This window comes from Platalea leucorodia (assembly GCF_965183815.1).
Source record: "Platalea leucorodia genome assembly, chromosome: 5".
Classification (NCBI taxonomy): Eukaryota; Metazoa; Chordata; class Aves; order Pelecaniformes; family Threskiornithidae; genus Platalea; species Platalea leucorodia.
In genome coordinates this window covers 21,818,901-21,841,175 of record NC_138827.1, presented here as the reverse complement: position 1 = coordinate 21,841,175, position 22,275 = coordinate 21,818,901, and the positions used below count along the sequence as shown (strand labels likewise).

At 36.0% G+C, this 22,275-nt stretch overlaps 1 protein-coding gene across 5 annotated transcripts in view; it reads left to right on the top strand.

Annotated features, from left to right (window-relative positions):
* Nucleotides 1-1,979: 1,979 nt before the first annotated feature.
* LRRC7 (leucine rich repeat containing 7) overlaps nt 1,980-22,275 on the top strand; it is a gene marked incomplete at its 3' end in the record, with an annotated part of 100,609 nt that continues 80,313 nt past the window's right edge. For 4 of the 5 annotated variants that reach the window (XM_082313902.1, XM_082313901.1, XM_082313900.1 and 1 more), the window contains exons 1-5: nt 1,980-2,174; nt 8,014-8,131; nt 9,024-9,102; nt 9,845-9,934; nt 13,000-13,056. In XM_082313902.1, coding sequence (XP_082170028.1) covers nt 1,986-2,174; nt 8,014-8,131; nt 9,024-9,102; nt 9,845-9,934; nt 13,000-13,056 — 533 coding nt within the window. In that variant the 5' untranslated portion in view covers nt 1,980-1,985. The remainder of the gene's footprint in view (nt 2,175-8,013; nt 8,132-9,023; nt 9,103-9,844; nt 9,935-12,999; nt 13,057-22,275) is intronic. The other variant, XM_082313899.1, reaches the window with a different exon arrangement.

The following is a 22,275-nucleotide window of genomic DNA, read 5'->3' as shown; positions in this document are numbered from 1 at the left end:
CGTTGAGTATGAACTCTGACTGGGGATCTAGTGTTCTTGGTGTAAGGAATTTAAATGAAGCACATTTAAAATCAAAGTTCACAGAGTAAATTTGAGTGGCATGTGGCATCCTTAAATTTTAGCTGTGTGGCAGTGGACTATACTGTTGAACTGAAAGAAAACTTTTAGATTTTGTGACTTATTAGCTTGTAAATAAATGGCTTCTTTTTTCATACCTGTAAGTGTTCTATTTTTACATTTTCAGAAGTTGACGTACACTGTATTATGCAGATGTTTTCATTGCATCAGCTGACTGTAATTAAGATACAATGTTTATGTTATACCCACAAACTTGGCATATCTGGTCAAGCTGAATTACAAAATTACTATACCGTTTTCTCTGTTTTAAGCTTTACCCTTAAGCCAAAATCAGCCAACAGAAAGCCTGTCATTGGCACTGCCAAATGAATAACCAGCTGCACTCTGGTTTTACTGTTGTTTGTTTCAACATCTCAGTCATCTTGAGAACATGAAAAAACAGTATTTTTCTGACAGCGTTCATGTGCTCATCTCATTGGGATTGCTAGAGGCAGATTAGGTGCTAATAAAATTTAAACAAGGAAATAAAACATTTGAGCATTTTATTTATCTTCAAAATATCAATGTATTACATGAGAAAATAGTCACAGAGATCCATGTATGGAGCATTATCTGACCAATTAATTTTTTTTAAATCTTACATTTGAGATAAATAATTGCTTAAGCAATATGAATTATCTCCACTGATACTTTGCATGAATATACAGTTGCTTTTTCATTGGCATCCTGTGAAAGAGGATCCTGATGAGCCTTATTTTGGTTTACTTGGACTGATTTTGTGCATTTTTTTTTTCGTAAATGTAACTCAAAACCTTGTAAGTGGTTTAGAAAATGAGAGTTGAAGGTTTAGCCCTTTTTGGCTTTGTGGCAATATGTTTCAGAACAGCCTGATTTATCTATAATCATGTTAAAATAACTTCTAAAAATGTCGATATCTGTTCCAGATTTAGAGACTGCTTGACATGTATAAAATCTGTTTATTGAGTGTTCTCTCAGTTCAAGAGTAGCGAGTTAAAGTATTTTTATTTCACTGAAAAATAGTAAGATACAATTGTGTAAACTGTTACTCATATGAGCTAGAGGCGCTCATACAAACTCTGTATGCAAGGAAGATCTGCAGAACTTGGCATTTAGATTAGAAGAAGTTAGGAAAAAGGCTGTGGTGAAATTTCCCAGACGTTTATTTTACTTCAGAAAAAATAAATGGTATTTCTACTAAGTCCTTTATCTGAGTTTTCAGCAGACCAAGGTTATATAAGAGAAGCAGGAATGACAGGTAAACAAACTGTCTGGTTTTGGGTTACTTTTGTTCTAGTTTTATAACCAATTAAGTTTACATATACTTTTCTTTATTCATATGGTTGAAAAGATGGTGAATATACTCCAGCAGTAACTGTGGAAAGCTAAGGAACTCTGTTAATTTCAGAGAAATCAGGTGTAATACAATGGGGCATTTGTCAGGGCGAATCAGAACCAGACGACTCTGATTCACTTCAGTGACTCGCAGTCCAAACTGAACAAGGGACTAAAACATGGAGTTCAAATGTTGTCATTTTGTACTTTGTCTGATGAGCACGTTCATACATGTAGGATTTACATAGCTAATTTTCATCATTAAAGAAAGCAACAGTTGTGGATAGTCTTGGCTTGTTTTCTTCTGTCCCAGTGTAGGGGCACAGATGATGTGTTCAGATTGCTTTTTGTGATTCCGCTGGTAAATCTCACTTTTTCATGTTTTGTAGAAAGGTAGAATAAGAAATGCAGAATGCGGACTACAGATATCCCTCAGGAAAAGCTGTATTTAATGGACTGCAATCTTGATAATAATTCTAAAGAAATAGTCCCCAAAATGTTGATAGTTTCAGAAAACTGTTTTTTCCCCTTTTCCTTCAGTATGCTGTTTGGAGATGACAACCAAAAGGAAAATTATCGGCCGCTTGGTGCCCTGCCGGTGTTTTCGTGGTGAAGAAGAAATCGTCTCAGTGTTAGATTACTCTCACTGTGGCCTACAGCAGGTGCCAAAGGAAGTTTTTAATTTTGAACGGACATTAGAGGAGCTTTACCTAGATGCCAATCAAATTGAAGAGCTACCTAAGGTAATCAGTGTTCTGCCTGTAATATAGATGTCAAAGTTGTGTTCTTAAATTTGTATTCAACATGTGCTTCAACTCTGAAATAGGGCTTGCTCTTGACCAGGAGAGCTGCTTACTGTGGGAAGTCATGGCTATTAACTCTAGAGATTCAATTAAATTTTTACAAATGTTTTTTCTGCTCTCTCTGAAGAGCCCTATCAGCTGAGACACCGTTCCTGGAGACGGTACTGCATGGGGAGGAGTAGGGCCACTTACTTCTCCTTGCTGCATAGCACAAGAACAAGGGGCAGCCAATGAGGTCTTAAGTTGGGAAATTAACAATTGTTCAAAAGAAGTACTTCTTGCACAACAAGTAATTAATACGGCTTTTGACCAGGAGTGTGTTAATATATGGGGTCGATGATCTCACAGTTGGATCCTCTGTGGCACTGCTTTTAAAAGCAGGCTCTTTGTCAGGATAAGCCGTTTATCCTTGTGGGAGAAATGCCAGTACTGCCTGACTAATATTTTTATAAGTGCAAATGAGGTCCTGCAATAAGATTACTTAAGTTATCCTTCTTGTGTAAAACTTCCTTTATAGAATCTTTAAATCTGTTCTTCTGTTGATTAATGTTTACTATAAGGAATTAAAAGTTACTGTAACTTAAGTGTTCTGGAAACAAAAGAGAGCAAGGTAGTGGAAAAACCAATTAATACTAGGTGCTAGCTACATAATGAAGCATGAAGTAATGTAATCCATTCCTTAATTGAATTTTTCTCAACAATAATGAAAGATGCTTACAAGTCTTTAATTAAACATTGTTCCACTGTAATCCATTCTTCATCATCTCTCAACATATTTCTTTCTTACACTGCTTAGAGACTTTATATAAATTCTATTTACAAATGTAGAAAACGTACTTTTTCCATTACATGGAGTTCTTTTATTCGGATATGATGGTTCATTGCTTAAGATTGCTCACTCAGTCAAGAAATTCTTTACAGATGGTAAGACAGAGTAGCTACAATCTTCTAAGTGTCATAGAAGAATGATACAGAGAACTGCCTTAACTCTCCTGCTTCTAGAAAGGACAGCAGACAACCAGATATTCTTTCTGTCCCCATAAATATGAAATGGATTGTGGTGGAGGCCATTTTATTGTTAATGAATACCTTCAGGACTATTTCTCTTTTAACAATAATATATGGTTAACTTTGTATATTTTGATTATGCTACTGAAGAATCATACTGAAGAATATATGAAGAAGTGTCTAATTTAGCTAGGGATTTTTGGAATATTTGTTTTGGGTCTCTTGAAAGTATGCATCACCATGACATTCAAACTAAATTGCAGTATATAATGGAAGAAAAATATATCAGGGCATAGAACAAGCGCAATATGCCACAATTCTATATGGAAAAACTGAGGGCCAAAGGTAAAGGGTCCAAAATTACGAAATTGGGATGAAGGCGATAATTGTTAGTGTTGGTCACAATTGAAATGTGCATGCTAATGAAACCTTTGCACTGTGTTGTGGTATCATCTGTTTTTTATTTGTTATATGTGAAACAAAACATCAGATAAATACATGCCTTGGAGAGATTTAAATGTATAAGACACTATTTTTGCACCCTTTTCTCATTTTTCTTATGTTATAAATAATATTTTGAAGTAAATACTAAGTATTGAAGAAATCCTCTTAATTGGTCTTAATTTGGGTAAACGCATCGTTTCACATAGTCTTGGCCTTGTATAAGAGAAGATTAATGTTAGTGTTAATTTGCTTTCTTGATACCATTCATAATTTTTTGTCTTAAGCCTTTATTAATCATTACTGTAAATTAAACCGTCCAAATAATTTCTTTATCAAATTCTCTGCTTCAAATATTTTTTGCTTCCTGCAAGTCTGAACTTTTTTCACTATTGAATTAATGTTATAGGAGAGAAAATGCCATTTTTTTCTTAAAATGACACCGTATTACTTAGCATTAACTTTTGTATTACATATTATGATCTACCATAGGCAGAACTTTCCTCTCTCTGTAAACGTGGATTCAAATAACTTCTTCCAGAGAAAATTTGTTCGGTCAATTTTCTGTTATTTACCAAATGTTATGTGCCTCTGAAGTTACAATATTCTTTTGAAATTTTCTCTCATCAGAACGCTTTATCATGTTTAAAACTTTAATGAAAAAAGCATAGATAAAAACTCTGTTAAGTCCTTATCTACCTAGATACATGATACACTAGAAACTAATAGATTATTTTGCATTAAACTGATGTATTAAACTTATTCTGCCTGTTTTTTAAAAAAAATTTACCTTACATTTTATGCATAGTAATTATGCTTTTTTTCCTGCTCTCTTCATTAAAAATGGATTTCTAGTTCCTAATTTCTGATGTTTTTCTCTTCTTTTAAGGATTTATAGGATTGTTGTATAATTCTTATTCTTTATTTTCCCTTAAATCTAGCCAAGTCTTTTATTTTATTTGCCTTTGACTTCATTATCATGAGCTGCTGCTGCAAGTATGTCCCTATTTGTATGAGTCAAATGAATCAATGACTAATAAAAAAGAATATTGATTTTAATGAAGGTGGAGTCACTGGCAATCAGTATCCAGAAAAACATGAATGAGATGAAAATTCTCCCCAGCAGCTTTCTCTTATAAATATAAAGTAAAATTCGGACTAATTTGTAATGGGCAAAATTAGTTTACTTGTTAATGACTTAGGAAAAATTAATCTGTCTCTAACAATGAATTCTAGAAATAGCCACCACTGTGTTTCGCCATCTCACGTGTTGGTAAAATAGATACCAGTAATGCTAAATACGCTACTGAAGCCAGAGGCTACATCTTAATGCTTAATTTTCTCACTGAGAACAAACAATACAACCAATATATAAACAGTGTTGAGGTAATCACTAATGTATAGCTCACATAGATGGGTAGCTATTATAAATTAACTATATTTTTCTTTTGCATGGCATTTGCTATATAATTTATAGTTTCCATTAAAGGCATTGAATACTTTTTCTAAATCTGCTGATAAGAAATCATGTTTCTGTTCTGCAAAGCTAGAAAGCGTTATTCCTTTGTAATCTTGACATCAAATTCCCCCAATATGTTAGCCAATCTATTTCACAGTTACGCCTATGGAAAGTAAAGAGCAGAAATTTCATATTGTCCTCTAATGGCCCTGGAAGCCAACAACCCCTATTGCTGTGTAGTCACGAACTTGAGATATGCAGAATAATAGCCCATTGTTATAACTCAAATTACAGCACTTTTAGCACCACTTGGTTTCCAGTCTGAAAGGAATAAAAGTAGTATATGGACATACAGTATGACAATTACATCAAGGTCATGGTGGCAAGGCCATAAAGCACTAGAAACTGAGAAAGACACCTTTTGAAAATCCAGTGGGTAAAAAAAAAAGTGGGCAATTTTGGGCCTACATACCTGTATTCACACTCTTGTATTATTTCTGATACAACAGTACATCATAAAATTACTCCAGAGGGAATATTTTTTTATTACACTTCTTCATTCACCAGTTCAAAAGCCTAGTATCTTTTCAGATATTGTCAAAACTTTAAGTTCCAAGCCTTCCTTGGCTTTTAAAAGAAGACTTCTCCAGGAGAATGGCTGGGAACATGCACTGGGAATTTCATTTTCCAAGTATAATAGCATGGTATAGTTTGTAGATGTACTAAATTTCTGCAGGTTCCCTATGCTGAACATCTACAGCTGTTCTTACACAGTAATGTGGCTAGAAATTTTAAGAGCAAACCCTAGAGCCTCTTAATTTCATTACTTTCCAGTCTTGTCCAAAATGATGTGCTTCCTTAAAAAAGAGAAAAAGTGGGTGCTCTCAGATGCATTGCAAAGGAATTCCTCATTCTGTGGAGAGATAGTTCCCTTTATTAACATTGTCTGCAAGCAGAAATGTGTAACCCAGTTTGGCTTCCAGGGTGTACAGTAAATGTTCTGGCTGTTCCTGTAAATTTGATTGGGAACCGCAGGCCCCAGCATGGAAACGCTTCTCTTTGTTACTCCTGCGAGGCTGCTGGGCTGTAGCAGTGCATTATGCTTCTCTGCCCGCCGTTGGCATTAGCTGCTGAGCAGTGGGGAGGAGGCTGTTGTACAGTCTTGAGAACGAACAAGTACGTTTCATGTACGAGGAAATCTGAAAAACCTGTCAATACAAAGGCATTTTGAAAAGTGCCTTTTAGTAAAAAGGCCCTTTCATATTTGGTGCCAATTGATAGTGATTGTGGTGTGGTGCTTCTCATTTTTTATTCATGTGATTCCTTCTCAGTTTTCTGAGAATAGATTACCTTGAAGAAAAAGCAGGATTTTTCTAAAGGATTATGAGTTACGGCAGGAAAATGCAGTTTCAAAATGATCTAAAATTTACTTCAAATGAAGTACCAGGTTGGCATTTGCACACCGTTCGTGTGTTAATTTTCGCCTCTCTGGATACTTGGCTGAGTTTTTCATCTAGGCAATCAAATTATTATGCATTCTCAAATAGCCTGTAGATGAGTATATAGACTTTATTCTGATATAGAAGTCTGAAAGAAAGACTAAATCTGTTGTAAACATAGCAGTAATATTTGAAGAACACTTTTGAGATGCCTGCAAAGAGAAGTTGTTCTTCTCTGGAGCCCACTGAATTTTCTGGTGCCATTTGGTGAATGCGTATTCAGAGAAAGTCCTATGGGGTTTGGTAACTTAACTCTTGAAAGGAGCCTGCAGCCACAAAGTGGGTAATGTGAAGCAGGTCTTTCCTGCAGTCTGGTGTGATGGGTAGCACAGGAGTGGTTGGTACCGGGGATTGGAGGCCAGCTGCAATGACACTGTGCTGGGTCCGCAAACCAGGGTTTGTACCACCAAAGCGAGTAGCCATGCATGCCCTTCCCTGTTACTCTTAGGAGTCAATTTTCCACAGTACTGTCGCTGCGGAATGTGGAGCACGGCAATAGATAAGCCAAGCAATTATATTGGATTCTCCTCTTATATCTGCTAGCACACTGGGCTTGAAGAAGCTATAAGCTACTCTATCTAAAAAATGCACCTGGTCATTCTTCACATAAGGCACCTCTAACCTTGCAATGCAATGTACCTAAATGTGAAATCGCTTTTCATGACTGCTTTCTCTTAGTATGGTTGTTTTATTAATTTTTACATGTATAAGGTGTTGTATGAGATAGTGATATTTCTTGAGGAAAGCAGCCATGTTAAATAGGTGCTTTCAACGTGATTTATTGATCACTTCAAGTTGAAATGAGGATTGTTTGTGCAGTAGAAATTCTGACATTTTGTAAAATTTGAAGTTGAATTAAAAATTAGAATCAAGTCCTGAATTTTGGGGGGGACTTAAGGAACATATCATTCTGATAATGTCAAAGCATTTTGTTTCTTGAAGATAGCAAATTTCCTCTGCATGCAGTCAAAATATTTAAAAATCTAGCCTGAAATTAAATTACAAAATAAAATATTCAAATTTACCACCAGCCACAAAAAATTTCAGTTGATATGACACATGAAATATTATGTACCTACAAAATGTTGATTGCAATAAGTATGCAGTTTTTGACAGAAGGCTCTTTTTGAACATTCCTGCTATCAATCAACTGTTCTGATTATTCTTGTCAACTGTGTATAAGCTGTGTTTATGATACTGAGCAGCCTGTAAAAATGTTTTCTCAAATAATGGCTTTTAAAAATATTTTTTGATTATTGAATTCTTATATAGCAAATGTAAGTTTTGTGGTATTTGTTGCTTCTGTGTATGAATAATGATCCCAAACTGATCTTTTTCCTGAAACACTGTAAAGTATCTTTTTATGTTACAGCAACTGTTCAACTGTCAAGCTTTACGCAAACTGAGTATACCAGACAATGACCTTTCAAGTCTGCCAACCACTATTGCTAGCTTAGTTAATCTCAAAGAACTTGATATCAGTAAAAATGGTAAGAGATCAAAAGTATAAGTATTTTAAAGAATTGTAATTAATATGAACAATAATGTTTTAATTCCTAATGATTAACAAACTTGTGTTCTAGAAAACTTGCTCTTTTTCTAGATTATGTACTATTTTCCTGTCTGGCTTTTTTGAGAAGTCTGGGTAGATATCCACCTTATTTACTTTTCTGTAAAAAAAAAAAAAAAAAAAAAAGTTGCTTTAGCATTGTGACTGATAAACATTAGAAATAGGAGTGGGAGACCATTTTTCAGTGCACTTATGAACCATTCCACTTTCCAAAGTGGCTTAGTACTTACTGGGCTCTTGTGTAATGTATTTAAGCATATAAGGCTGCAGGTAAACAACTACCAGGATTTATATAGCCAGTGACTAATTTGCTGATGTGCATTTCCAAATTATGCATTTACATATTTATGTGCGTAAAAACCTTTGCATGTCTGAACTTAAGTGTCTGTTTTGAAAACAAGGCTTAGGCACTCTTGAAAATTTTGAAAAATGTATTATTAATACAGGCCTAGAGACTCTCAGGATTATATGTATGTTCTCCTGAGAAGAGAAGGAGGCAAAGAAGACAAAGATAAGCAGTTCGGAAAGACATGAAAGGCACAAATATCAGTACAAATGATGTCACTATTTACCTCTAGAAAATTATATAAATCAAGCATTAGCAGAATAGTTTTACTACAAGACATATTATCTGTTCTGGTATATTTATTTAGTGCTTAAGTATCATCTTTTAGACTATAGTACTAAAATATATGTATTCTTCCTGTTATAGTTTAAGTCTGATCTGAAAATGCCAAATGGACTCATTTATGAACAAAACAATTTGAACAGTTTTTAACATGCGTATAATAATTCTTTCAATATTTTTTTAGGAATTCAAGATTTTCCAGAAAATATTAAATGTTGTAAGTGTTTAACAATTATTGAAGCCAGTGTCAATCCAGTCTCTAAGTGAGTATCAATAGCTGGTGTTTGTTTACTGCAAGTGCAGAAAATTTACACAAAGTGAACTAAAATTTAAAGGCATTGTATCAAGTTCATCGCAGGATTAATCTAAATTGCTTTTTAATTGTTTGAAATCCAGGGTTGATGTATCTGTGAAAAGATCTGTGTGCTATGTAACAAATGTGGTGTCTTTCCACATAGTAAAGAAAGTATTGGCAAAGCAGTCCACAAGGGGCTGATACTTTATGTATTTGGGAGGTAAGCCATGCTGCGTCCTCACATACCGTAATCTCTTGGGACTTTGGCAACCCTTATTCCTTCCAAAAACCTGCAATAATAGACACACACAAAAAAAATCTGTGTTGTAATCCCGTGATTTATAAAATGGAGCAAAGCAGATGAAAGGATGAAATTTTACTATTTCAGTTCCAAGAAAAAAAAAAAAGAGAGATAGAAAAAAGAAAGAAAAAGAAAGAAAGAAAGAAAACACCTTTGGCTTAAAACCCTCAGCTAGGAAGGGAGAAAAGGCTGATGTAACTTGAATGTGCCAGGCATTTGAATTTCATGTGGTTATAGCAATGTGGAAAAGATGAGAATGGGCAAAAATGTTGTCTGTAGCAAGTAAGTTCTTGAGAATTTGGGAAGAAAAAGAAGGTGAGAAAGTCATCTTTCTCTTTCTAAATATACATTGTTATTATCTCCATAGCAACTTCGGTGTGAGCATTAAGCTTTTAACTGTTTTTTTTAGGCTGCCAGATGGCTTCACACAACTTCTAAATTTGACCCAGCTCTATCTAAATGATGCCTTTTTGGAGTTTCTTCCAGCTAACTTTGGAAGGTAAGAATTAGTCATCAAAGCACGTTGCTCTTTCATATGAACCCAGTTTAGGCTTTAAGGGACCATTTTAAAGCTGTATTCTCTTTAAAAACAAAACAAAGCAAAACAAAAACCCAAAGAGATTTTGGCTTTTCAGCCCTATTTTGATGAATGATTGTTGCTAGAGAGAGTGTTATGTCAGCAAGAATTTTATGATGAAGTGATGCAGTTTGGTGGTTTAGGGAAAAGGTGAGAAGAAATAGAAATTGAAGAAGAGGCCTGTCCTTCATCAAATGTGTTATTAAATTGTAGCAAGGGCAGAAAATAACAATATGGTCTGTGCCTATTGAAAAATGGAAAGAAAGAAGTGTTGTGCGTCAGAAAGGAAGAAAGAAATGACTAAGCGTGGTGGAGTAACCAAAGGAAAATTGTGAAAGCAAGAACAAGAGACAAGATTCAAAAGACAGCAGAGCAGAAAGGATGTAGAATGAGAGTAAAAATAAATGCAGCAGAAACTGAGCCAAAAAGTGTTAGATAAGGACAAAGCAGCGGGGGCAGGGGGAATCAAAGTTAACACAATTTGCCATGGCCATTTAAGAGGGCAGTGGAAGCCAGTGGATCCTTACACTGCGCAGCTCTGGCAGAAATGTCAAGTTTATTCCACCTCTGTTACAGTGGTGAGGGAATGGTCAACCTTTCTGCCCTCAGATTGTCCAGTTCGGCGAACAGCTCAGAAGACAAAGGATTAACAGAGAAGATATATGGTGGTGTTACAGCATACACCTTGTATTAATTTTTTCCTGGTCCATCCAGCTAACCATATGTGTGTTTTATTGTTCTACTGGGAACATCAACTCAGCACTCCAAAATTAATACTGAGGTGACATAATTTGAGTTGGAAATGACATTGGCATGCTCAGGCATTGAGAACTAGAAAGTGCTGCTTTATCAGCATTCACTTGATGGGCCTGTCACTGACGCAGAGCTGAGTCTGGGCTTTATGCTGGAATACCTTTAGAAAATGCCTAGTTGAAGAAAGAGGAAAAAAAATTGTCATTGTTTGCATTTGATGAGTGTTTGAAATATCAGAGTAAATTCTAAGACAGCCTGCTTCTGCAGTTTGGAATCAGACATTATGTTCAAATGTCAAGGAAAAATAAATATATTAAATACCCTGCAATTTATCAGATGTGTAGTGTTTATATTCATTATGCTCTCCTAAATCCTTGCTGGTACTTTGTCTAATAATCTGTCGCTTAAGGACATGTCTAGTATTCTAAATCTTTTAGCAGAAAGCACTAACTTTTTTTTTTTCTTTTACAAATGCATATTTTAGCTAAATGAAATTACACTAGTTCCAGTTGTGGTTGTTATTCCTTTATTATTATTCTGCTCCTATATTATCTGTTTTGTGTCTTGCATTTACAAATCCTTGTCATGTTTCCAAAGCTTCCCACGTTAGCATAGAGACATTGCTCTTTTTTTTTTTTTTTTTTTTACTAGACACACGTAGCTCTTCAACTGTATCTCCCTTATTGCTCTTCTCCAAATTTTAGTTCTTTTTTTATATCTTCTGGTACAGTAATATTCAGTTAGTCTGTTGTAGTCTCATTTAGCCATGTGAATAAAGTCAGGAATGGAGTCTACCTGAGCATCATGTAAACGTTTCTACACATTTCTCATTTAAAGTTGCTCTTTTTAGTCCTGGTTAAGCACAACTGTAGGACTTGAAATGTTTTCTGCTTTATTTCTTAGGAAAAAGGTAAAACCATAGTTTTCTAGAAGAGCATGATATTGGGAAGCCTGAGGTTCCATGAGACAGAAAAATGGTGGTGTGCTGGACAGAGAACTATTTAAAGCTTTGCTGTATTTTTTAAAAACTTTTCTCACATGTTTACACTTATGGCACTAAAGGACCTGGACTGTAGAGACAGAGTAATATGCAAAGCAGCATTCATGAAATCATTGAAAGTCACCATAAAGTTCCTCAATAAACTTTCTTCACATTTAGAAACTATGATATCAGCCTAAAAGCTTTAATAGTATGACTGTGGGCTGACATCTCTGTTTAGATATGATACAATTACAAATTAGTTATGCAGAACTGCTCAGTTTCACATAGGCCTTGAGCAATCCTGGGCACGGTCAGCTCATGCATTGAATGTACCGCCAAAAATAGTTGATTTGATACTCCAGATTTTCTGAGAGTGGAGTTGTACGATTTGAGATGAAGAGGAAAGGACCTTGTTCATCCTTTTGGTTTTATATCCTCTTCCTTTTCCTCCCCACATTGATTATAATCTGGGATTAAAGAACCAGCAAAAGAGTGACATGAATCAAAATCCTTTCATGTTTATGAAATTATCTTCCTAGACAATATAGGTAATTTGACAATTATGCCCCAAATTCTGGAACTCTAATACACTAGTTTCTTCATCTCTTACCTGATGTGTCCTCATTCCTTCCCATTATTCAACTTCATGAAATTTATTGCTGCGGCTTAAATAATATTGCCAGTTAGAATTTGCACAATGATATGGAATTATGAAGTACTGTTGTGTATAGGTTCTAATTTATGCCAATAGTTAAGCACATGTCCTACTTCTTTGTAAAATACAGTAAATTCAGTGGAGATCTGTTCTGTAGTATTGGTCTGCCTGTGTGCAGATGTAGAATTCAGTGCTCAAAAAATGCAAAAGAAAGTTGTGAACTAAATAGCAGTTGCTTTTTATCCTTTAATAGGTTTGGAAATGTTTGTGAGAAATTAACTTTTACTATGTTTGCCTTGTTTGAATAATTAATAAAAATAGTTTAGAATTACTATGAAAAACTGCTATATGTCAAAGTTTTTCAGAAGAGTTCAGGTAAGAACAGATATGGCCTTATCTGAAGCTATCTGTCCTTACATGAAGCTATTTGGTTCTGAATACATTTTGTATCATATTCAGCCCCACAATGACTGGACATCTTACTATTGTGCATTAAGCAGACTCTTTTTTTTGTTGAAATAAGTAGTTTCAAAGCATTCTTCTGAATTCCTGGACTAATTCATTGAATGAACTAATTATTTTCTATCATATTTCTAGACTTGTCAAATTGCGAATTTTGGAGTTAAGAGAAAATCACTTGAAAACTCTACCAAAGTAAGTGGTTGAATATTTACATAAGTCTCTTTCACCTGAAATTTCTGAAAGTGCAAAATATTTTTATTGTTGGCAATGCAATAGTGTCATTTCTGTTAAGAGTTATTTTTTCCATGGTTTAAAGAAATTCTACTGAATGTTTTTAGCAAAACCCAAACATATAATGGACGATGGAGACTAGTATATTAGCTGACTGTAATTCAATATCCAAAATCTATAACATGACATTTTAAAATAAGAGACGTAAACAAAACTGGAAAACAACATATGAGGTAACCCTGGCCAGTGATTATGTGACAGAATTTTCCTCATCAAGAAGTAATCTGATGTACTGAAAACATACTCAATGTAACCTCAGTAGAACAATCTCTCCATATGATCCGTACGGAAGTTAAATGTATTTCATGGTTTACAATACTATTTGGAAACCTCTGTCATAAGAATATTGAAGAAATGTCAATTTGGTAGTGTTTCTTAGTACTGTTTACCAAGAAAGAAAGTTGCTATAGTTTGTCGCTGTAATTTGACCAACATTTAAATGATATTTTGAAAAGGAAACAGTAAAGAACTGAAAAATAAATTATACACTTCCCATGCTAAATATAGGAAGTTGCACTGTATAAAGCAAGGAATATGTTTTTGTATTCAGACCAGCATTATATCATTGCTTTCTGTAACAGGGATCCTAACCAATGAAAAAATATCCATGGATTTGGGGATTGTTATAAACTGGGGTTGTATGTCCCCATTATAAGTGAGACTTACAGTGGTGGCAGTAGACTGTGTTTATGAAACGTTGCTAATACTGACTTGCATATTATTTAGCTCATTTAAAAATGGCACCCTTTTTTAGCAAGCATGCATTTATCAAAATCTCCTATGCAGGCATTTTGCCTATAATGGGATATAGTGACATTTTCACTACTTCCTGTGGGCTTTTATCCACAGCACTTTCCTTTCCAAAGGAAGGCTATTTTTTGTGTCAAAAGCAATATTCTTTATATCAGTTGAAAACACTTTTTTGTATAAACTTTTATTTCCTCTGTTCTGAGTTACGTTTACTATTTCGAAAAACAAAAAAAAAGCTTCAGTCTGCCACCAAAGTGTTTATCTGCATTAAAAAATGCGACGTGTTCAGGACAGCAGATTTGCAGCCTTTGAGGTCTTTATCATCTGAAAGGCTATATACATGCTGTAGTATACACATGTTATCTAACTACCTATGATTCTGAAAGTAAGAAAGTTCTTTGATTCTTGTAACCAAGGGAAACATCATTTGTAGATGTGTTTGCTCTCTGCTCTTTGCTATGGCAGAAGGCTTTGCTATATACTACTGAGACGGACTGGAAATAAAAGGTTTTGCTTATGCAAATGCTATCCTTAAAACTGCTAGATAAAAGGGACAGCTGTGTTATGAAATAAAGTAAGAGGAATAGGAAGAAAGCTGACAAGGTCATTTTTGCATCAACTGGGACAAAAATGGGAGAACTATGCATTTCTGGGCTTCTTTTGTCCTCTAGAGGACAAAATTATTATAATATAGAATATTATAATATATAATTATTGCTTTGCTCTGCAAGCAAAAAAAGGTGCACTGTGTAATAGATGGACAGGAGTTAACACATATTACAGAGTGTTGATGTAGAGGATATACGTCCTGCTTCCTAGTTAGGGTGAATTTGACCTCTTTTATACAAAGACTGTAACTACTCATCTAAAGCAGCATCTCTTTGCATACTGGACTGGGCCTGGGAAGATCAGGGTTGAGCGTGGGAGGTTGGAGGAGGAGAGTGGTGAGGCCATGGGCGAATGCAGACACGATAGTGTGGCAAGTAGAAGTATTGGTATGTCGTTTAGGCTTTACAGGGAAACAGGAAAATGTTAAATACCAGACTTCTATTTTCTCAGCCAATAAGAGAAGGAAAATTATGACAAGAAAACTGTGTCTACAATAGAACCATCTGTAGTTGGGAAAACAAATGCAGTAATATAAATCAGAATGTATTTTACAATCTAGTTGCAAAAATGGTGATGCAGGTCTTTCAGATATGTACTTAAAGACTTTCTTTCTTATCCTACAATTTATTAGATATATTGTCAATAAAATAACCTGATTATGTTGGTAGTTTGTCTAGTAGTTCTAATGTAAGAAAAGACATGAAAAGGAAGGCAAATAAACAATTTTAATATTGTGATTAGTCTTTTAAATAGATATGAAATGTATTGTCAGACTGTTTTAAGTAACTTCTGCTCAGTACTATTACTATGTTAAATGCATCTTAAAAGATGTTATCAAAAAGCAGATCATGTTCTTTCATGTGTTCTGTGCTGTAAAATATGTGTATAAATAATTTTTACAGGAAACATTTAGCATTTTGGCATAAACAGGAATTAAATGTGCTTTGTGTTTACCATAGCTCTAATTTTGCTATATTTCATACTAGCTCAACAGTCAAGATTGTTGTAAAATGTATCCATAGTAACTGAATGCAAAAGGTTCTCAAATTATTTACAAAAATATCACATTAAGTAAATACTAACTATAGTTGGCTGAAAAGTAGCTCTCTAACCAGAGCATAGATCTCCGAAGTGTCCCTCTTTAATACAACTTGCATTAAAAAATGAGAGCTTCCCTTTGCTGAATTTGTTGCCATAATTTTATGGCATCTAAAACATGTCCAAACATATCACTGTATTCCCAGACACTTTCCTGATAGAAAATTAGTGAAGCATTGTTCATAAAATGCTTTGAAGATTCTTCTGATTTCTTCTGACAAGCATACCAAACATTTAAAATAACACTGTCTTGCTGTATCATATTGGGCTGGAGACATACATTGCTCTTCAAATGAAAATGTTGCAGGATGTTCGTATTTTTCTGTCAGCAGTACTTTCTCTTCAGAAAATACTAATAGGCTTACAAATATTTTTAACATGCTGAAAATATTTGTATGTTTAGTCTATAGATCTTCGCAATACTGTTTTATAAAATCAGTAATTTGTTTTCTCTCTTATATGGTTTGATTAAAGATTATTATTGATACCGATTTCCAGGATCTTTTGAACATTGAGAAATATTTGGAAATCTCTGGCCCATATTGCAAATAATTTCTAATATTTTATTAAAGCTTTAATTTGTGCAACAAAAATAGAAAAATCTGGTTTTTTCTCTTGAATTTCTGTTAAATGTTTCAGAGCATTTGTGAGATTCTGGCCAAGTTTCGTACATTTGAACAATTTTGTCACCTAGTTCACAGGGTTGTCTGTTGGCGTGAAGAACCAACTAAGATAATTTTTATTATTCTGTTTGGATAAAAGTGTACTTGATCATTACTCGCTGTAACAACATGTAATATTACTGTGTAATAGCTTGGGATGGTGTTTTATAGACCACAGCTCCCGATAGCTCCATAGTGTTCTGTTCTATAATACTACCCTACTGAACGTGTATTTGAAGCTGCAGGCGAGGCTTTCCAATTGCCAGTGATGTTTTCAGTCATTTTGCACCCAAACTGAAGCAATTAAAATCAGTGGACAGATTCCCATTAGCTTCAATGGGTTTTGAATGAGGCAGTTTGTGCTTCCGTGTTTAATTATACTGTGTTTGAGTATTTTCTCAGAGCGGAGAGATGTAATTCCTAGTTTTCTATGCTGCTGAATAAGGCTGTAGTTCAACTTGGATGGGAAGATATGGGAAAAGAGGAGGCTGCCAAGGGAGGAACCACTTAGAGAACTGCAGCAGGAGACTGACAAGTCCCACAGGTCCCACCACAGGTCCCACCAAGGGCCCATCTTGCCCTCGGTCCTGTTTATGTCGTTTGTAAACTACCCAGCATGTGCCCCAGCCCAGAGCCTGACTATTGGCAGCTCCTCCTCCTCCACCCACTCCTTTAAAATTGGTATTTTTTCCAGTCTTTGGTTATTTATTTATCCATGTGAAGACCCTCTGTGGTCACATAGCTGCTTAGGTTAAGAACTTTCAGTGAAGGACCTTTGCATATATCTCTTGGAAATAAGGGTAGACTTTATTGTCCAGCTCTTTTGTACATTTGACTCTTTCAAAAGACTCCACAAGTATTTTGAGTCATCCCTACTCATCACAAAAACTATGTTGAATTTCCCCAGTGTGTCGTATTTGTCTGCGTATCCCCTTACTCTATTGTTTAAAAGAGGTTCTGTTAATTTGTCTGGTAAAGTTGTCAAAGTCACTGGTCTGTAGTTTCCTAGGCTTATCCTGGAATGATTTAAAAATTGTTGTGACATTAGTTACACACTTCCTAGTCATCTAGCGCTGAAGCACTTTGTGAGAGGTTTTGTGTGTCATACATGCATGCTGTCTGAGCTCTTAACTGTGGGTAAGCATTGCAGCGTGGGAGCCTGCCCAAACTCTGTATACAAATGCAGAAATGTAGTTTTTCTGCTCTGACCTTCTTTTTTTCTGAGCATTCCTTTTAGATCTTTTCCGTAGACTCTGGCAGGCTTCCTGCTCATGAGGGGCCTGAGGGAAGATTTATTATTACTTTTTATACCTTTTTTCAAATATTTCTGAAGATATTTTCTGGCCTGTAGTTAACCATTCTGTTCTGTTTTCCTTATTTGGACACATTTTCATCTTTTAAAGGATGTCTTCTAAGTCTCCTATATTTTCTTCTTTGCCACGTTGGTTTTGGATTTTCTCAAGTCCTTTTGACAGGTGATTTTGTATTGCTTTAAGTGTTTTGATCTTCTCCCAGCAGCAATTTAGCTTGCTTAGCTGATGTGGAGGACTTCTCACTGTGATTATTTTCCTCTTACCTGTCCAGAGCCATCCTGACAAAGGCTGGAGCTACTAAACTCAGAGGCCAGACATTACTCCTGAAGGTCTCCTCATGTGGGTCCTGACCTTCCCTCCCCATGTATGTCCGTTACTTGCTGTTTGATGCAGAGGGGGACAGACTGTCTGCCATAGCGTATTGCAGTCCCAGGACTGTACGTCCACATTGCATCTTTAATGACAGTGAAGTCCGTGCTGGTCAGTGGCCTCGACGTGTGCCAAGTGTGTGTAGGAGGCAGGGCACAGGGCAGCTCCTACCGTGGCTTCAGCAGGAAGGAAACTGCTGTGAGAGCACCCGTGACACGCTTGAGCGCGTGTTTGCCTTGCACAAGGCAAACTTGAACCAAAAAGAAGTTGTTTTGAGCCTAAAATCAGGAAGGTAGGTGCACCCAGTGAGTACCTCCACCTTTCCTTCCTCTTCCGCAACAGTACGAGGTCTGCTTGCTTGTCAGAGTTGTTCAGTATTATCAATGTGGGTTGTTTAGTATTATCTGTGTAGGTGTTGTCGGTGAATGTCAGTGAATGTGTCAGCATCTCTGGGTTCAGCGCTATAACAACCTGTGATTACAGTTGCACTTTTCATCTGTTGTGTCTAGTGAAACAGAAAACACCCCCCTTAAAGTTTTTTTTCTCAAGTTTATAAGAAAAAATACATTTAAATTAGTTGCACATTTCAGTTATGTATCAATCAGAGCACATGTATATTTACCTACATACATCCATGCATACACGCACATATGTATGTATACATACAAATGATTAGTGAAGAGATGTAATAACACACCCGGTTTCTGGAGGTGCTGTGTCAATACCAGCTTGCAGTACAAGGGTTAGTGTGCATACCTCGCCATGCAATAACCCTTTTCTGTCCCCCACTGATTTGAAGGCACCCACACCGATCAGGGCAGCAGTAACGGTGTAGAAGTGCTTCTGCTGTTCCCCTGGCGCCGCCTGGGGATGCTGTGGTAGGTGCACCTCACCTTCCCCAAAATGCCTCTGCCTAGCGCGTGGCTGCTGTCAGGAGCTAGCGTTTCTGCCTGCACTGTTGTTGTTCCTCAAACTGTCATAGGCCTAAAATTTAATAACAGGGAGGAGGCTGTTATTGAGAGCATAACGACTTACCAAATATATTTTGCTATTTTAAAATCATGATGGTGAACCAGGAGTTAATGAGTTTTCTGATAAATGTTCTGAAATGTATGAGTGTGCGTGCATGCATGTGTGTATGCACCTGGCTTGCTGAATTAGGTGTTCACATTATTGCCTCAGTATTCCCATTTCAGTCCAGATAAACGGCTGTCAAACCACTGTTACCATCTTCTCTGTTTCTCACTCTCTTAATTGTAGCTACAGCTTATATGGCTTTGTCTCACCTCGGATACAAACACATTGGAGTGCTGTTTTCCTGTACAATTGTACAGTGCGGCATTTTTTTTACCTAGTGGTTAAATAATTATTAGGCTAGCAGTGTCTGTGTTGATGTTTTTGAAGCCATTTAGCAAACACCTTTTGTGTTTGGGCTGTGAACCCCAAAGCCTATACTTCATTATAAGGCTACCCTTTATGAATGGCTCTGAATATTGGACACTCCTGTAAGAACCACAGAATGGTGTGACAGTGACTTCCTAATTTGTATGATTAATCCAACCACTCTGCACAGGATAGTTAATAATTTTCTTTGAGGAGTTATGTAAACGATATAAAGTACCACTATGTTTTCCCACTGTTTGATAAGTGGATTTTACTGAATGTGCAAGAGTTCAGGCACTAAGCACTTCTGTTTGTGTTAACATATGTTGGTATAGAAAGTAAAGCTTTTCCAACCGTTAGTTGTTTCTTGAAAGTTATTTCAAACTAGTTGAATGAAAGTTCACAGTGGAAACACATACGGAAGTCATGTTTGTGCTGCCTACACTGTAGGAAACAACTTTTACATTATGATGAGTCAACCTTAAATCATGCAGCAGCTGTGTTCTGCAGTCAGCCTTTGGGTTTGATTCCTTCAGTTCTGACTGCAGTTAGAGGCATGGTGCCCTTTTTCTGGATGTTTAGTTGTAATAAATGTACTGTTAGGCAGTAGATTTTCCAAATACAGTCTGATATTCTCCCAAAATAAGTGAAACCCAAAAGTTTGTGTTCAAATTGGACGTAAATCCAGAATATTGAAAAGGGCATATTGTTATTGCCCTTCTTCCAAAGGGCAGCTGGTTAAATCCTTCCATTGTTTTCCTAGTTTGTTTTTTTTTTTTCCCTTCTAAGTGATAAGGCAGTTATATTAGGCAGACTTCACATTAGTACAGACTATATTTTCATTTCCATCTTAACTGTTTTCTGGGAGTTTGAGTATAACTTGGTTTGTGTATTAGTAATAAAGACCCGTGCCATTGCATTGGTGTTCAAAGGAACCAGGATATTGAGGCTGATGAAAGAACCCTCATAGGAGAGAAGAGGGAATCAATAAAGCCTAAAATATCTTACAGTGTAATTACACCAGCATATTTAAGAAGCAGAGATATGTAGAGGCTATATATAACTATGCATTTTATGTGTGTGTATTTATGTACAGACAGATACAGATATATATGTGTATATATATATATACACTTATAAGTACATCCACATACATATGCTATATACACATATGCGATATGTCTATATCTGTAGTCAGTCATTTTATAGAATGGGAACCAACCTAGCAAAAACCAAAAAAGGAGTAGTAGGTAGTAGGATAGCCTGAGTGTCAGTGCTAGAAGAGAAGATGGGAAATGTGCTGAGTATGAGGGGGACAAGAAAGTGAAGGGGGCATTAGGATCAAGGTTTAGATTATATTGGCTGCTGAGGACTTACACCCCGTGAGCAATGTAATTGCTGGTGTCGGAGAGCCTTACTTGGCCTGCCCTAGGAGAAGTGCATTCTGACTTTCTGCTCTTAAAAAATAGCGTGGCCTAGACTAGCTAGTCCACAATTTAACCCAACCCCAAATCTAATTTACCAATTTTCCTGATTTTTTTGGCCAAGCATTCTAGGAACCATGGCACATATACAAAGCTCAAAGATGGTTCCCCTCGCTAACGTTCATCACTTTGCTTGTCTGCATGCTGAGGATCTGTGGTTGTGCCAGAGTTATTACAGTAATTGAAGTAAATCACCAATTCTTCAAATAAATCTAGTAGCTAAATTTACAACTTTTTTGGGAAAGCAAAGTTCTGAGCACATTTCAAATGTAACAACAAAAGCTTTTAATTTATCTTACAGTTGTATTTAAGCCTGGTCTGGTTACTACTCCAGTGGAAGCTCATTAATTTGCACTGAACTTTATATTTTCTGAGATTAGGCTCTGTCATAAATATTCATTGCTCTTCACAGCAAGAAACGTCAGCAGACCTGCCACTCCTAAACCGAATGTTTTGGGACACTAACATCCTGTTTAATTCCTGAGAGCAATCAAGAATATTTAATATCTCAGGAAAGAATCTGGAAACTATACCCATGCTGTTGCTTGCACTAAGCAGCCAGGCAACCAGCCTATGTATTTTCAAAAATCTTTGAGTAAATTAAAGTAGTTAATATGATCTTTGGTCTTAGAAATATTTGGGCTGAGGAAGACACCTTTTCAGGGCTTTATGGGATTTCTTTCAGTAGAGATTTGTAAAATTGAAAAATTGTAGAAGCTGCATTTGCAAATGGTTAGTCACTAGTGTCTGAGAAGCTGTAGGTGCTGGTAATTGATGAGAAAATACTTGTATTTGTTGTACTCATCCTAATGACTCACTGTTTCGCAACTGAACCTGTGGCTTCTCATCTCTTCTTTGGTTTTCTTGACAGTAGGTATTACAGCTATTGTTTTTCTGCAATACCGTGCTGTTAGGAAATAATGTACAATGGAGATGTTACCAAAGGGCTGGGTCCCTAGCAGCTAGTGTTAGAGAAAAACAGGATTTCTCTTGGTCTTCAGCTATTGCTCAGAATTAATTTGCTTTGTGAGGAGTAAAAATTGTAGATTAAGTTCTCAAGTACAGCCTCTAAACTTGGAAGAACTATGTAATTAATTCTGAAGATGAGAGCAGTTAAAAACTGGGTGAAATTTAATAGTACAGTGGGCAAGGTCGTGTACTGAGGGACTAATAGGAATTTATGTTATCAATTAGGAGTTCTTCAATCAGAAATCATATTGGGGAAAAAAAAGTGTATTAGTAGGGTGTAAAATGTCTATGAGTCATTGATCTAATAGAGCCATGATAATGCCAAATGTTCTTTGTCAAAGTATTTTCAGTAGAGACAAAGAGGCGTTTCTGACGTACAAAAAATGAGGGGAGACCTCATTTGGAAAAGATCCAAATGAAACGACGATGAGAAAGAGCTAAAGAAGGTCCTAATCTGATAGGAAAAATAATGAATGCAGAGTG